This window comes from Copidosoma floridanum, unplaced genomic scaffold (assembly GCF_036245765.1).
Source record: "Copidosoma floridanum isolate Cflo_tuat_1 unplaced genomic scaffold, Cflo_Japanese_pri ptg000017l, whole genome shotgun sequence".
Lineage (NCBI taxonomy): Eukaryota > Metazoa > Arthropoda > Insecta > Hymenoptera > Encyrtidae > Copidosoma > Copidosoma floridanum.
Genome location: NW_028321894.1, coordinates 8850393 through 8864786, shown reverse-complemented (window position 1 = coordinate 8864786; position 14394 = coordinate 8850393). Strand labels below are relative to the sequence as shown.

General features: G+C 33.3%; 1 protein-coding gene across 1 annotated transcript in view; it reads right to left on the bottom strand.

The window, feature by feature from the left end:
* The window catches only part of KaiR1D (Kainate-type ionotropic glutamate receptor subunit 1D), a 1638136-nt gene that overhangs the window by 1106197 nt on the left and 517545 nt on the right, over positions 1 to 14394 (bottom strand). The window contains exon 15 of the mRNA XM_089592467.1: positions 4158 to 4178. Within this exon, the coding sequence (XP_089448593.1) occupies positions 4158 to 4178 (21 nt within the window). The remainder of the gene's footprint in view (positions 1 to 4157; positions 4179 to 14394) is intronic.

Sequence of the window (14394 nt, the reverse complement as noted above, 5' to 3'; positions counted from 1 at the left end):
CACGCTGAAGGTGGCAACACACCGAGTTTACACAAAATTCATCACATATTCACATATGCAAGCGATGGTCAATTTCTTCCTTACCTTTATCCTTTTTCTTTTTTTGTGTCAGTCAGTACAATTAATCACTCTCGCGCCAACTCATTAAGTCTCTCTCTATACTCTCATTAGCTAAACATTTCTCTCCTTCTCTATTATGCATCTACATCTCCATCTCCTTTGCTCCCATTAAGTGTCTACGGGTCATAGGTCTCTCCCCCCCTTTTAATTGCTTACATCATTCTCTCTCTTTCTTTTCTCGGCTTTTCACATAAGGTGTAAGGAATTAATGGATCCTGACGACTGCAGCGGGTAGGAGAATTCAAAAGGGAAGGGGGGTCTTGCGACTACTTTGGTTGGGCGCGCTGGGTCAGTTCCGAACTATCTGTCTATACAAAGCGGTCTACAGTTGTCAACTGCGATCTTGAGTAACTGGCATAGTTGGGTATTATATTCGTCCTACTGGTTTCTACATCTTTTCTTATCATCATCACGCACCCGTGTATCTAGGAGTCACCTAAATGGGGTTAATTTTTCTCACGCTTTCCTTTTTCTTTCATTATCGTCATCTGCATCATCTTCGAGAAGCTCGGCGTGCTGCGAATAAAGCACGGCGAAAATCCGCTTTACGGACCGTGCGATGTTTGTCAATTCGTGAGTTTTTCGAGACACATGTGGACGCGCACGTATACGTTTTCTACACGCAATATACACAAGAACATACTCTTGATTGCAGGATGTTTATCTTAAATTTATTGTACAACCTTACTCGTTTGTATTTTTCATTAATTTTTCTTCTCTTGGATTTTTCTTTTTGGAGTTTTTTCCTTGAGCCACGAAGTATATCTTCGTTCAAGGCTCATAATCAGTGCATTTTGATCTTATTTCACCCCTAGTTCATTCCCATCCTCTGTTCCGATAAATTCAGCAAAATTGTCTTTTTTTAGGACGATTTTAATTAATCAATTGTAAATTCAGTAGTTTTTTGTGCCACGATCCCTCCTAAATTTTAAGTAACAAATAAGTTGACTTTGTTAATATAGACTCAGCCAACAGGGCAGCAACACTCTTGCTACAATTCAGTATGGATAAAATCGAATGCATGAATCACCAATTTAATTCAGCTCATTGTGCTGTGAAGAATGCTACAGCTTAAAAAAAATGGATTTTAAAAGAGCAGCAACGACAAAACGATATTTTTAATTAACGTACACCTAATACACAATACTCATGCAATAAATTAGTTCTTCATGAATCTATGTCGATTTTTTTCATTTACGCTTCCTGATTACTGCGCCGATTAAAATTACTTCATCGTATTGACTGACTCTGTTCATTGGCGAGGTACTGCGATGAAGAGGAGTAAGCCAAGCAATGTTGGGATACGCTTTCGGTTCTGAAATAGTATACATGTTCTCTGGCAACACGCATCACTCAATACGCCCGCTCTTGAGAAAAAAATATGATGCTGGTACATTATATGCCTAAATAAGAAGCGAAGAGTTATCGGCCACAGCTTACACATACGTGTTTCCTAGCAAGACTCGTTGCATCCGCTCTTGCTAAGAAAAAAATATTACACTAGAACATTATACGCTTATGAATAAGAAGCGAAAAGTCATCGGCCACGGCTAACACATCCGTATAGATAAGAAATAATAGCTTCATTACTTGGCAAGGTACTGTGTTGAGTAAGCCAACGTCAGTCGCAGCTAAACGAGATATGCAATCCGCTACATCCACTGATACACGTTCATGCTTAATCATCTTTCTCTCGCGCTGTACGTTGGGCTTGTCACACCTACACCTTCCGGACCCATCCTGATGACGTTGGAGCTCGATTTGCGGTCGGAAAGGAAGGGAGCTGTCAATACCATCCGACATTACAGCATCCAGAAGAGGCCCCCTTCCCGTGACATTACCATCCGAGTAGTCCTCACCACCCACTGCCCGTGCCCCTCCTCCCGATCAGCCCTCACCACCGCCTCTCCTCCACCGCCTCTTCTCCACCCACAGCTATAGCTAGAGCCTCTCCCCTACCACTACCTTAGGGGGGGAGCTGGGGAGGTGCCAGAACCGCCATGGTTTACCTACTTATGGAGTTCCGATAAGGCCCTATATCAAGTACAACGTTGGAGAGACAGTTAGTCTACCCCCGAGAAGTAACAGCACATGCAAAACGGCAAGTTTTGAACAATCACCAGTCCAAGTACTAACTGCTTCAAATGCTGCTTATTCTTGGAGATTTCGCAGAATTGCAACTCTACCTCTAAGCCATAGTGACTACTACATAGATAAATATATATATACTTTTAATAGTTGACGCATGTAAGCTTATCATTTAAGTTACAGCTATTACAGGTAACATCCAGAAAATAAGGAAACGAAAAAGTACCTACACTTCAAATTTAAAAGAGAAAAATGTTGTTATCTTTTAAAGTATACTTATCTAAGATTAGTATGTTAGTCCATACCCATATACACACGTCTACATGAAATGTCACTGATGTACACGTAAAGCACAACAATTTATAAGTATAATTACGGTGTTTCACAACGTAATAGTGTTATTATATTATCTACTTATGAAATTTTTTTTTCATCGATCAGTGCACGAATACTCAAATGCTCTTAAAGTTTAAAGTCACAGCAGATGGCATATGATGAGGCGTAAATCGAGACAAATGATGACTAAAAGAACAGTAAAAGTAGTATCAACACTATCGATCTCGACCGTAATACGCAAATTAATGTGCAGTGGGCTTAAGCACATACAAACTAACAAAAGTTCAATAAACCATAGATATATTTTAAAGCACTTATTACGCACAAGCGAGTAACGTTAATTTGGTTGCACTTCAACTTATACTTTTCCCTTAAATAACTATTCAAAGTCTGCATCAGCATCAAGATTTTTTTTATTTAAAAAAAAAAAAAAAAAAACAAAAAGCACGATTGTGGTAAAAACGGAATCTCAATGCAAAAATAAAGCACAATTCACTGGTCTAATTGTGTTTTATCAGTTATTGATTCTGGGACCCCGATTCACACAGCTCTTAACACCATATTAAACTGCTATGAACACGTCTTGCTTACCTTGTATTTAACGGTAGAAGCATTACTTTTATATACAAGATTAAAATATAAAAAGTGTGTATACTTTAATGCATTCTTGTACTTTTGATTCGTGCATATTCTCCTCTAGAAAAAAAAAGTTTGTTGTGTTTACTACTCTTTACTAATTTTATTCAAAATAATGCTCGGTTATAACTTTAGACGAAACAAAATAAACAACTTTCGTTCGATTCGCAATAAGAACTAGAAAACATAAGGGTGAAAAGCTTTACTCTTAGTCGATTCAAAATAAGTTCATGGTCAAACACTAAAAATCTCTTAGACCTTAGAATTATCAAGAAAGTACTAGCAGTTACTTCACTGTATTTTTTAAGATTCTTATGAATAATAATAAAAAGAAATAAGTTTAAAATGTATTAGGGATCAAGAACGAAATAGAAAAAAAGCTTTAAAATATCTCTAGAAGATTCAAGTAAAAAAAAACACCCACTATCTTCTAAAATTGTTTGGTCTTACAAGTAGGTCTCCCATTTTATTGTATCTGTTAGAACATAACTGCTCAATGCACAATGTAAGCTCATCATTACAGCAAAGACTTGGCAGTTGTAAGACACAATAAAACTAATCAGTGGTGAAGATTAAGAAAAGTTAGATAATGCTGATGTCTACCTAAGGATCTAATAATACAATTGCCTTGATCTGGTAATATCATGTTTATACAGTAATTTAAAAAAATTTTTTTCAATATTCTACTCTTTAAGTTTATGAAAAAGAAGTTACATGTCTATATTGATAGTTTATCAAAATTATCTCTTTTAATTACAATAGGCCTAAGTAAAAAGATAAAATCTTTATGAATATAATTGAATTAAGCATTTTTTAAATGGATATTCTTTGTAAATAGTTGAGCTAAGTTCTGACATTCCGTATTATTTTTTGTTATAGCTTAAAAATAGATAAGTTTCTAACATGCAGGAAAATACTTTTTTCTATTATAAAAACGAAAATCAATACCAATATAAATATAATTTATGTCAACTTACCTTAACAAAAGTATGGTTGATCTACTCCATTCAAGTAGCATAAACAAAAATAAATCTTTATGATGTGCAGTTCATTAAAAACAAAAATATATTTATTAAAATAGAACATGTAAATAATAATTGTGTTTTGCAACACCATGAGATTTTTATTAATAGATACTTTTTATTGTACGTAGTCACTTTAATTATTGTTATAAAAACAGCAAAGTATGCAAACAATAAGCGGCAAATATGAAATGTATTTTTTCTGCGTGAACAGCCATATCAACAATTTCCGAATTCACAGAATTTTTTCTTATTTTTCTTTTATACTTCTACTTTTCATAAACTTAGCAGCACACAGTAGGACCAAATGGCAAAATTTTTCTTAAAAAAAGGTAACTATGTACCGAAAACTCGAATCTTCATGATTTTTTATTGTTTTAAGAGTTTAAAATAGTAGATTCAGAAAAAACTGGTCTGAAGTCATGATACGGCCCTGGAGGGGCACAAAAAATCTCCCGAAGTGCCTCAAAATGTGAGAAAACCATCATTATTTTGCCAAATATTTAGAATTTTCATCAAACACTTAATAAAATGGTTTCTTAAGGTTGACTTCAACCTAAAGTTTTTAGTTATGGTCATTCCGATGGATTAAAGATGGCGGCAGCAACATGGTGGCCAGGACATAAGAAAAAATGCGTGATTTTCATTATTTCTTTTTATGTTTAGGTTTTGTTTGTCATAAACTATTTTAAATAATGATATAACTTGCAATAACCACACATGACATAACGTTAGGTGTATTTTATTATTTCAAATCTAAAATGGCGGTCCGTAAATTATGGCAGATTATAAAATTTATAACCCCCCCGCCCATATGGGTATCAAATCAAAGGGAATTCTCAGTATAACTTTACGAATACCGTTACCTCATTTTAAATAAAAAATTGCAGAAAACTTAAAATAGTGGATAAGTCACTTCTCTACAACTGCTATGTTGTGGTCATAAAGCAGAAGAGTGCACTTTGTAAGAAAATGCGTTAAATATAACATAATGAATTCTCTTTTCACTTAAAAAAGTTTAATATATATTACACTACTATCTTGTATTTGAAATAAGTATGTAATAGGTAGTCGAAACACATCAGACACAAAACGGTTTGAGGGACCTTCCCCAGTTCAAAATGGCAGCTTACACAGAATTACGGACTTTTTTTCACTCGCTATCCTCACAATATGGGTATCAAATAAAAGGGAATGCGAAGCAAAGTAATTCTGAGTGGAGTAAAATTGAAAGCATTGCGCCATATGAAATTCAAAATGGCGGGTAAGTTGGGTCGGTGTATAAGCCATACCACGAAGACTCCTATGATATGAGTACGAAATGGAATACATCGCTTTTTATTTAATTTTGTCATAATTATCTATTCATTAATTGTACCTTGAAATTTTAGATGTGTTATAAACGATTCGTCAATTTACAGAAAACCCTACTGATATTAGAGTAAGCGGCATAAATAAGTAAAACATATGTAACGTTTCATTGCAGGATCATTTGCGAAAGAGATATGGTTGCAAATAGTAAAATTGTTAATTAATTACATAAAAGTTACGCAACTGTTTTGTTTAATGTGATTTGAAAACTTAAGTTTAGTATACAAACTTAATGACGATTAAATTAAATGATTATTAAGTTGACGGAAAAACGTAGAAGAGTAAAATATTTTTGTATACTATGATTCTAGATGAATTAAATTGAAGTCAATCATTGTCGAATCTATCAATTTCAGGATTCTTTCATTGATATAATATATTAATATAAAATAAGAGATACTGTGCAAGATCCTATTTTGGTTATACAGGAAATTTTATTATAAACAATAGCTTCATTGGTAAGCATACGTGACTGCGTGTAGTCATGTGGTTAAACATTTTTTTGCTGTGAGTAGCGTCTTTATCGTAAATTGATCATAAAGTATGTCATAGTATTCATTAAATGATTATACTGTCTCATTTAAAAATAAATAAAAACAAAGTTGGAGAAACGAGTCATCTGATCAAATCTTTTGAATTACAACAAATTACTTCATAATTATTTAATTAAGGTAATCGACGATGTTGTTATCGGGCACTTGTAAGTACACCCTCTGTGCGAGGTGTAGTACATTGAAGTGTAATATACCTGCACTGAGTCTACTGATATCCTTGATGTCCATAACAAGTACTGGCAGTAATTTTTACGGTTTTTGTGCTGCAGCCTTTACTGTATTGTTTACATTGTACAAGAGTTTGAGCGTACAACAGTTTATATTTTACAAAGAAGTTCGGCTTTAATTGTTCTTTCGTTGCATTTAATTCAGGTATGCATTTTTGTACAACCCTTATGAAGATCAGCTGCTTGAAAATAATCTTAGATATCTTGCTTGCAGTCCTGACAATTTTTATTGACATTTATGTAATAGTGTTATATTATGTATGACTTGAAATTACTTCTTTCCTTAAAATTTTTAATAAAAATAGTGCTAAAACAGTAGTAACATTTAACGTTATGCGACAATTCTTATGGTTTTTATACATTTAATTAAATTGAGTGTAAAAAAGTGGCCAGATTAAACCTAAAAATCACTTCAATGGTGACTTATTATCGTTACTGCACCTGTAGCTCTCATAATAACTTTTGTCCATATTATTTTTACTTCATGCTTTATATAATCAATAACACATACAGAATACATACTCCCAATAAATTGTTTCGTACTGTTTATTTGTATTTTACTGTATAGTATGTTATAGAATGTGTTTCTATTGAAAATAAGTATGGTTAAGTTTTTTTCTTATGTTTATTCGTAAGGCATTTAGGGCGTTAGGCATCTGGTTTTCAAATAATATGAAAGATTTTTTTTTTTTTTTTTTTTGATTATCTGCAGTTATAATTCAGTGATTTTTGTTATGTCGATACGCACATTGTGTTTTCTCCGAGCCGACGCAAACATGGAGCCCACCGTGGTAGAAGCACTAAAAAGTTTTTTAATGTAAAAAACAGGCTGGCGCTGCTACGCAAGGTGTGAGGGATACACGTTTACATATAAGGTAGATACTTCATGTGCTATGGACATGCAGCACCTGAGCGAGATGTATGTGGAACCATAGAGATAATGACAACGTCCACAATCCAGTCCCTTACTACAGTCCTCAGGTTGACGTTCTTTTTCTAGGCCTACATAGATCTATTTCGGGTGCTTCTTCTTCATTTGCAATCCAACCAACTTACCTACCAAGGATGACCTGTCCGACAAAGATAGTGACAATAAAGATCAAAGTGACATTGAAAAGAATATGACAGAAGAAACTGAGACGTTAAACTCATCTGATAAAGAAATAGAAAATGAAGTCAACGCTAAGTTACTTCTGCGTACAATAATATCAGTATTTTCAATTAACAAGGTTGTAAAGTACTTCTCTTTATAATTGTTTTTTACAGTTTTGAGTACATGTATTGCCTAGTCAAATACTTTCAATAAACGTATCAAAGGTATATTGTGACGAAGGCAGGCTAGTAGAATAATAAACAGTCAATTACTATTATTTCATTAATAAATATTATTTTCTTGCTTTTATAATAGTCTTCATGAATAGGCTAAAAATAATTTTAAATCTATGAGAAATATTTGAAGAAATAAGTCTAGGGACATTTTTACATTTAATAAGGTTTTGAATTCTTTGCATTAACGTTAAACTTTTATAATAGCATTTAATTATAGGTTATCTTTTTTTAAATAGATTCCTTACTTTACGCTTTAGTTGGTACTCATATCATAGTGGCCTTTGGGATATGGCTTATACACCGACCTAAGTTACCCGCCATTCTGAATTTCATATGGCGCAATGCTTTTAATTTTACTCCACTCAGAATTACTTTGCTCAGCATTCCCTTTTATTTGATACTTATATTGTAAGGATAGCGAGTAAAAAAAAAACCGTAATTCTGTGTAAGCTGCCATTTTTAACCGGGAAAGGTCCCTTACACCATATTGTACCTAATGTGTTGCGACTACCTATTACATTATTATTTTAAATACAAGATGGTAGTGTAATATATGTTTAACTTTTTTAAAGTGAATAGAGAATTTATTATGTTATATTCGACGCATTAATTACTTTTTTGAAAAGTGCACTCTTCTGCTTTATGACCACAACATAGCGGTTGTAAAAAAGGGACTATTCCACTATTTTTAGTTTTCTGCAATTTATTATTTAGAATGAGGTAACCGTATTTGTAAAGCTATACTGAGAATTTTCTCAGATTTGATACCCCTATGGGGGAGGGGGTTATAAATTTTATAATCCGCCATATTTTACGGACCGCTTTTTTTTAATTAAAAATAAAAAAAAATACCTTACGTTGTTTTACGTATGGTTATTGCAAGTTATATCATTATTTTATATAGTTTTATGACAAACAAAACCTAAACATAAAAAGTAATAATGAGAATCATTCATTTTCCCTCATGTCCTGGTTACCATATTGCTGCCATCATCTTTAATCCATCGGAATGTCCATAACTAAAAACCTTAGGTTGAAGTCAACCTTGAAAAACCATTTTTTAAGTGTTTGATGAAAATTCTTAATTTTTGGCAAAAATAATGGTTTTTTACATTTTGGGGCACTTTTGGAAATTTGTCCTGTCCCTCCAGGGCCGTATCACGACTTTGGATCAGTGCTTTCTGAATCTACTATTTTAACCTTTTAAAATAAAATAAAAAATCATGAAGATCCGAGTTTTCTGTCCAAAGTTATCTTATTTTAAGAAAAATTTCGCCATTTGGTCCCACTGTGCGGCGTTAGTGTAAGGGGACAACCTACTAGTGTGAGAGAGTGTGGTGCACGACAGTGTTAGATAAAAGTGGGAGGTAAATCATTGTAAGACATGAAAAAAATTATTTCTAAACAGTTGACTTTAAGAAAAAAAAAAAAAAAAACATTTACAAAAAAAACAAGATTTACAAAAAATGACTAATGAAACACGCATGATCAAAAAAAATTATTTCGCTTACAATCTTGTTCTTGATATACGTCAGAATGTACAGAAAAAATGTTTTATTATTTTATTTTAATATATGCTACGCTCAACCAACCACGTTGTAGTCATTCTTATAAGCTGTTGCTTCTATAGTTTAAGGCGTTCATATGCTGCGTAATATAAATCGCTGTCATGCTTTAATGGCATGGTGGATATGCGAGTCAGAAAACGTTGTTTTAATAAGTGTGCTTTGTTAGGGGCAAGAAGAAAGTTTCTCTTTCCAAAACGATTTTGCTGATGTGTTAGGCATACGAAAGAAGAGACTCTATTTTTTAGATCTTTCAAAGAACGACACTCTTGGCACAAATCAGGCACTTTGCGTATCAAAATTCAACTAATACACTTAGCTCCGTCACTCCTGTAGTTTTACACTTTTCTAAGATTCTTAGAAATATTAATATGATTGTACTCTAAGTCTTTTAAGTAACATTACCCGCAAACAACAACTTGATTCCGTAGACTTCAAGTGTCTAGTAATTTTAATGCTTTTATATATCCAACATTAGGTCATTAAAATTTGAAAGTCACTTGGTTATTCAATGTCAGATACCGTCTTTTCACATGGAAGCAAATTTCAATTATTTCAGTATGATTATTTGACAGTGTTATAAAAGCCATAAGTACTGATAATACTGATTATAATCCATAATTTATTTAATGTATATTCTTGAATCATAAACAATAAGTTCAAATAATACTTTTTCTAATGTCCTTTTTATTTGACAAGGTTTTTTTTCAACTCTTGCTGGTTTAAGAGAAAAAACAGTCATGTACAATTTGTCTTAATTTCTGCTCTCTATAAGACTAAGTGACATTTTTCCGTCCGCATCGCGTGTGTCAAAAACGTAAGTGACTAGCAGTTTATTATACCTAAAACATTTATACATATGTTTATATTTATGACAACACATACTTGTATGAAAGTATTTCTATCAGTTATATTCTTTCGAAACCCGTGACAAGAACCTGTTTTTCAATATATTAAGTATTATACTTTATTGGGAATGCCTTTGAAAATTGAGTTTTTACCATGGAACTTGGTTACTAACTAACGATCTTGCTTTTTGTCAAAGTTGCTTAAATATAATTACAACTGGCATGAAATTTTTTTTTTCTGAAGTGTAAGGTAGAAAGTTTCTTGAAAAAGAAATTTGTTATTTGCCGTCTGAATATCCTACTAATATGCAATATACTCTATTATTGGAGGGGGAAATATAAATTCTTTCATCAAGGGTATGCAAACAAATGAGTCCTACGGTGAAGCACATTACATACTAAATACCCAATAAATAACCCCCCCTCATTTATAAGAACAGAGCATGTAAAAATTTGCCTCCGTAATGGATACGTCTGAAATAAATTCTTAGTTGATTTTCATTGACGTGAGGCTTGTGATTCAAAATCCTACAGCCAAGTCCATAAAAACTTTGTGTACTATATACTTTATCGTATAATAAAGAATAGTACGTTCTTTGATACTTAAAGGAGTACTATGGCAATAAGTAAAAAGATCTTGCCTTTTTTTAAAATGCTCGTATATAAAATAAATTTACATAATTTACATCACATCTATTTTACATTTTAAGTACAATGTTTGAAAGTGAGGTATTCAAAATTTTGTATTCGAAGTTAATTACGCTGCTTACCTTTTTCATTTTACTATTATAAAATTGTTTTTTACCCGATATTTTCATAAATAGCTTACTTTACTTATAATTTTCAGGGATAATGACACAATGTCTACAGGTGGTTGTAGAGGAAGGAACATGTTTAGAACTTCTGGTAAAGACAATATATTGATAATAAAAAGTGTCATCGGTAAAAATTGTACTTTGACGTCTTGCAGTGCCACTGATAATTACACATCAATGACTCATAGCACCTTTTTTGACAGTTATAATATTGTTGTTAAGGTGAGCAGTGCTCTTTGTGGTCAAGAGAACTTGACTACTGTTTAAAGAGAGTAAACAGTTTCAGTGAGTAACGAAATTCGTGATTGTGGTGATTTTTTTAGTACTGTAATAGAAACGGTAGAGCAAGATGGTCTTGATGATATATACCAATAAAGAGCTTTGAAACCATTAAAAAAAAAGTTGAATAAAACTAAAAAAGTTTGAAATAAAATACAAAAATGATATAAATTTTTTTTTTTAACGTTACAAAAAAACTTTTTTAGAAAGAAGTTCTTTATGTCGCGTGCTTGGGGGGCTGAAATTTTAAAACCAACAGATTTAATGAAACGGAAGTGGCTTACCGGAAGTCTCTTCCTCTCAAGTTTCACCCCTTACCCCGTCCCCCTCACCGACAGTTCCCTACACACTTTCCCTTACCCCACCGTATATCTGCCAACCGTGCTGCACTACTCTCCTACACACCTTTGCCCTCCATGTTCCTTCACACTCCCAAGCAATTAATTTTTAAGAGATTCGAACCCTCAACTTCCGCATGTGAGACGAGTACATTACCCACTCTGCTACGAGCGCTGCTGACTATAGGATCTCGGTTTCTTGTACTTATCGTGTGGTTCGTAACTATAATATTTCATTTCCGTATGCATTTACTGATAAGACATTTAATTAATGATAAATTATTTATTTACTTTCTAAATAATGAATTTAAGAAATTAATTTAAAAAAACAGAAAATTTAATTTGCATGATTATAGTTCTGTAGATTAAATCGAATGAGGTGCATTAAATGTTTGTATTTTATGCATTTAAAATACTGACCAATTTTTTTTAAACCTGATGTTTTTTGGCATTAAAATAATGCTTATAATTACTGTTATGAATAAATTATTAAAATAAACATATACAATAGAGTTGCAGAACGTATCCATGGTTTTTTAGGACGCTCACTTCGAATTCGACAAACAAAGTATTTTACAATGTCACATAATTATATAAATATAAGAAAATAATTTAGAAAAATTTTATATACATTGTAACGGGTGGTTAATACTCAAACGCCGTTTACACTCATCTAGACTGCGCGAGGAAGAAAGGCCAGAGAGAGAGCGAGAGGGGAAGGGAGCGCGATAATACGTGCGAAAGAGAGAGAGAAAGGAGAGACAAGCGTCTTGATATGAGTATTAGCGAGAGACGCTCTTGGCCATCAGGCCAGAAGAGATAAGGTATAGGTAGGGAAAACACGTGTGCGTCTCTCGCCTGCTACGTTTGTCAAACCACAAGAGGACAACCTCGCCATCGCCTCGCCCGCTCCTGCAGCCACGTACCGTCGACGAGAAGGCTTACTGACTAGACACCAGGTCAAATATTCCTGCTGAGAGGCCAACTGCTAGGCGAGCAGGTGCAAATAAGAGGCTGCGAAAAGCCAGGTAAGCGCAGTGCGTGTGCGAGAATCATAATAGCCGCGTAATCTCTCTCTGTGCCCGGTCGAATTATCGCTGGCCGTCGGCCCCGAGAGGAAAGCCTTCCTCGACCGTACAGGCTTTGCCGTCAACACGGTCGAGCGAAACACACACACACACACACACGCGCGCGCGTATGCTTTTGTACTAGTGCAGACAATATAGTTTCCGTTCTTTTGATCAGTAAATGTTTGTTTTGCTTTGCGTGAGCCTTCCCTTGCACGAAGCCCTTCCGGCTACTCTTTCCTTACAGGTTTTATCCATAGCAATCTTGGCGTCCAGAAGGAAGCTGTAAGCCGGGCATCGGCCTTATCCTGCCGCCTCCACGGGCTTGCGCGTAAACACCAACGCGCGAGCGTCCTGAGCTGAGCCCGAGCTAAGCTGGCCCCTCAGCAAGCAGACATGAACGAGGAAAAGCGGACTCGCTGTCCGCGTTGTAACGCGAGTGTGTCTCCGTGGGTGCCCGGGAAACACAGTCCTGGTCAGAGTATCCCTCGTATTAATTTGTGGCTATCAAGGCCATAAGTGAATACGGACACCCCGTTACAACATATATTAAATGAAAAAAATTTGAACTAAATGCTATAATAAACAATTGAAAATAACAATAAAAAGAAGGTATAAAGTAAAAAAATGAAAAATTTAATGGAAAAAACATAAAATAAATAAATATAAAATGATAAGAACAATGAAATAGAAAATAATATAAAAAATAATAAGAAAAATAAGATTTGAAAAAAAGGAATAAAATTCGAAAAGATATTAAAAAATGAAATGCAACAAAAAAAATTAAAAAAGAAATGAAATAAAAATACAGGATATAAAATTTGAAAAATTTAATAAAACGAAATGCATTAAGCAAACAACAATAAATGAAAATAAAAACACGTGGAAAAATACAATGGAATAAAAGAACGATATAAAAAATGACCTACAAACAAAAATAATTAATAAAAAAATACAAAATAGAACAAAAAAAAATACAAAAAAATTTTTAAAAAAGTGATAAAATGAAACATTAAAAAATAATAGAATAAAGCGACATTAAATTTGAATGAAATACAAAAAACCAATGAAATGAAAAATAAAAAAAAACGAGAAATAAAAAAAAAAAAAAAATTAAAAGAAACAAGCCAGAGGGTATCAATGGGCGTATGGGACCCACGATAAAAACGAAGTTCTTTAAACATCAGATGAGTATAAAGACACACAATTTCTCAGGTAACAAGGGGGTCACGAGACCCATTGAAAGAACGAAGCTCTATGAAAATTTGTACTGCATTTATGTAGTTCACTAAAACAAAAACTTAAAGAACGAATAAAAAAAATTTTTTAAATTAAGTTCAGACTCACGGTGGTTGAACTTTGTGAGTACGTCATGTATAAATACAGAACTCACGAAGTTCTACTATCGTGAGAACTGAACTCAATTTTTAAAATTTTTTTCATTTGTTCTTTAAGTTTTTGTTTTAGTGAGCTACATGAATACAGTACTAATTTTCAGAGAGGTTCGTTCTTTCTATGGGTCTTGTGACCCCCTTGTTACCTTAGAAATTTTGTGTCTTTATACTCATCTGATGTTTAAAAAACTTCGTTCTCACCGTGAGTCCCATATGACCCATTCAAACCCTCTGGCTTGTTTCTTTTAATTTTTTTCTTTTTTTTTCCATTTCTTGTTTTATTTGTCTCTTTATTTTTTTTAATTTCTTGCTTATTCATATTTAATTTTATTTCTTATTCTTTTTTATTTCATTTCGTTGGTTTTCTGTATTTCATTCATATTTTGTTTCGTTTTATTCTATTAT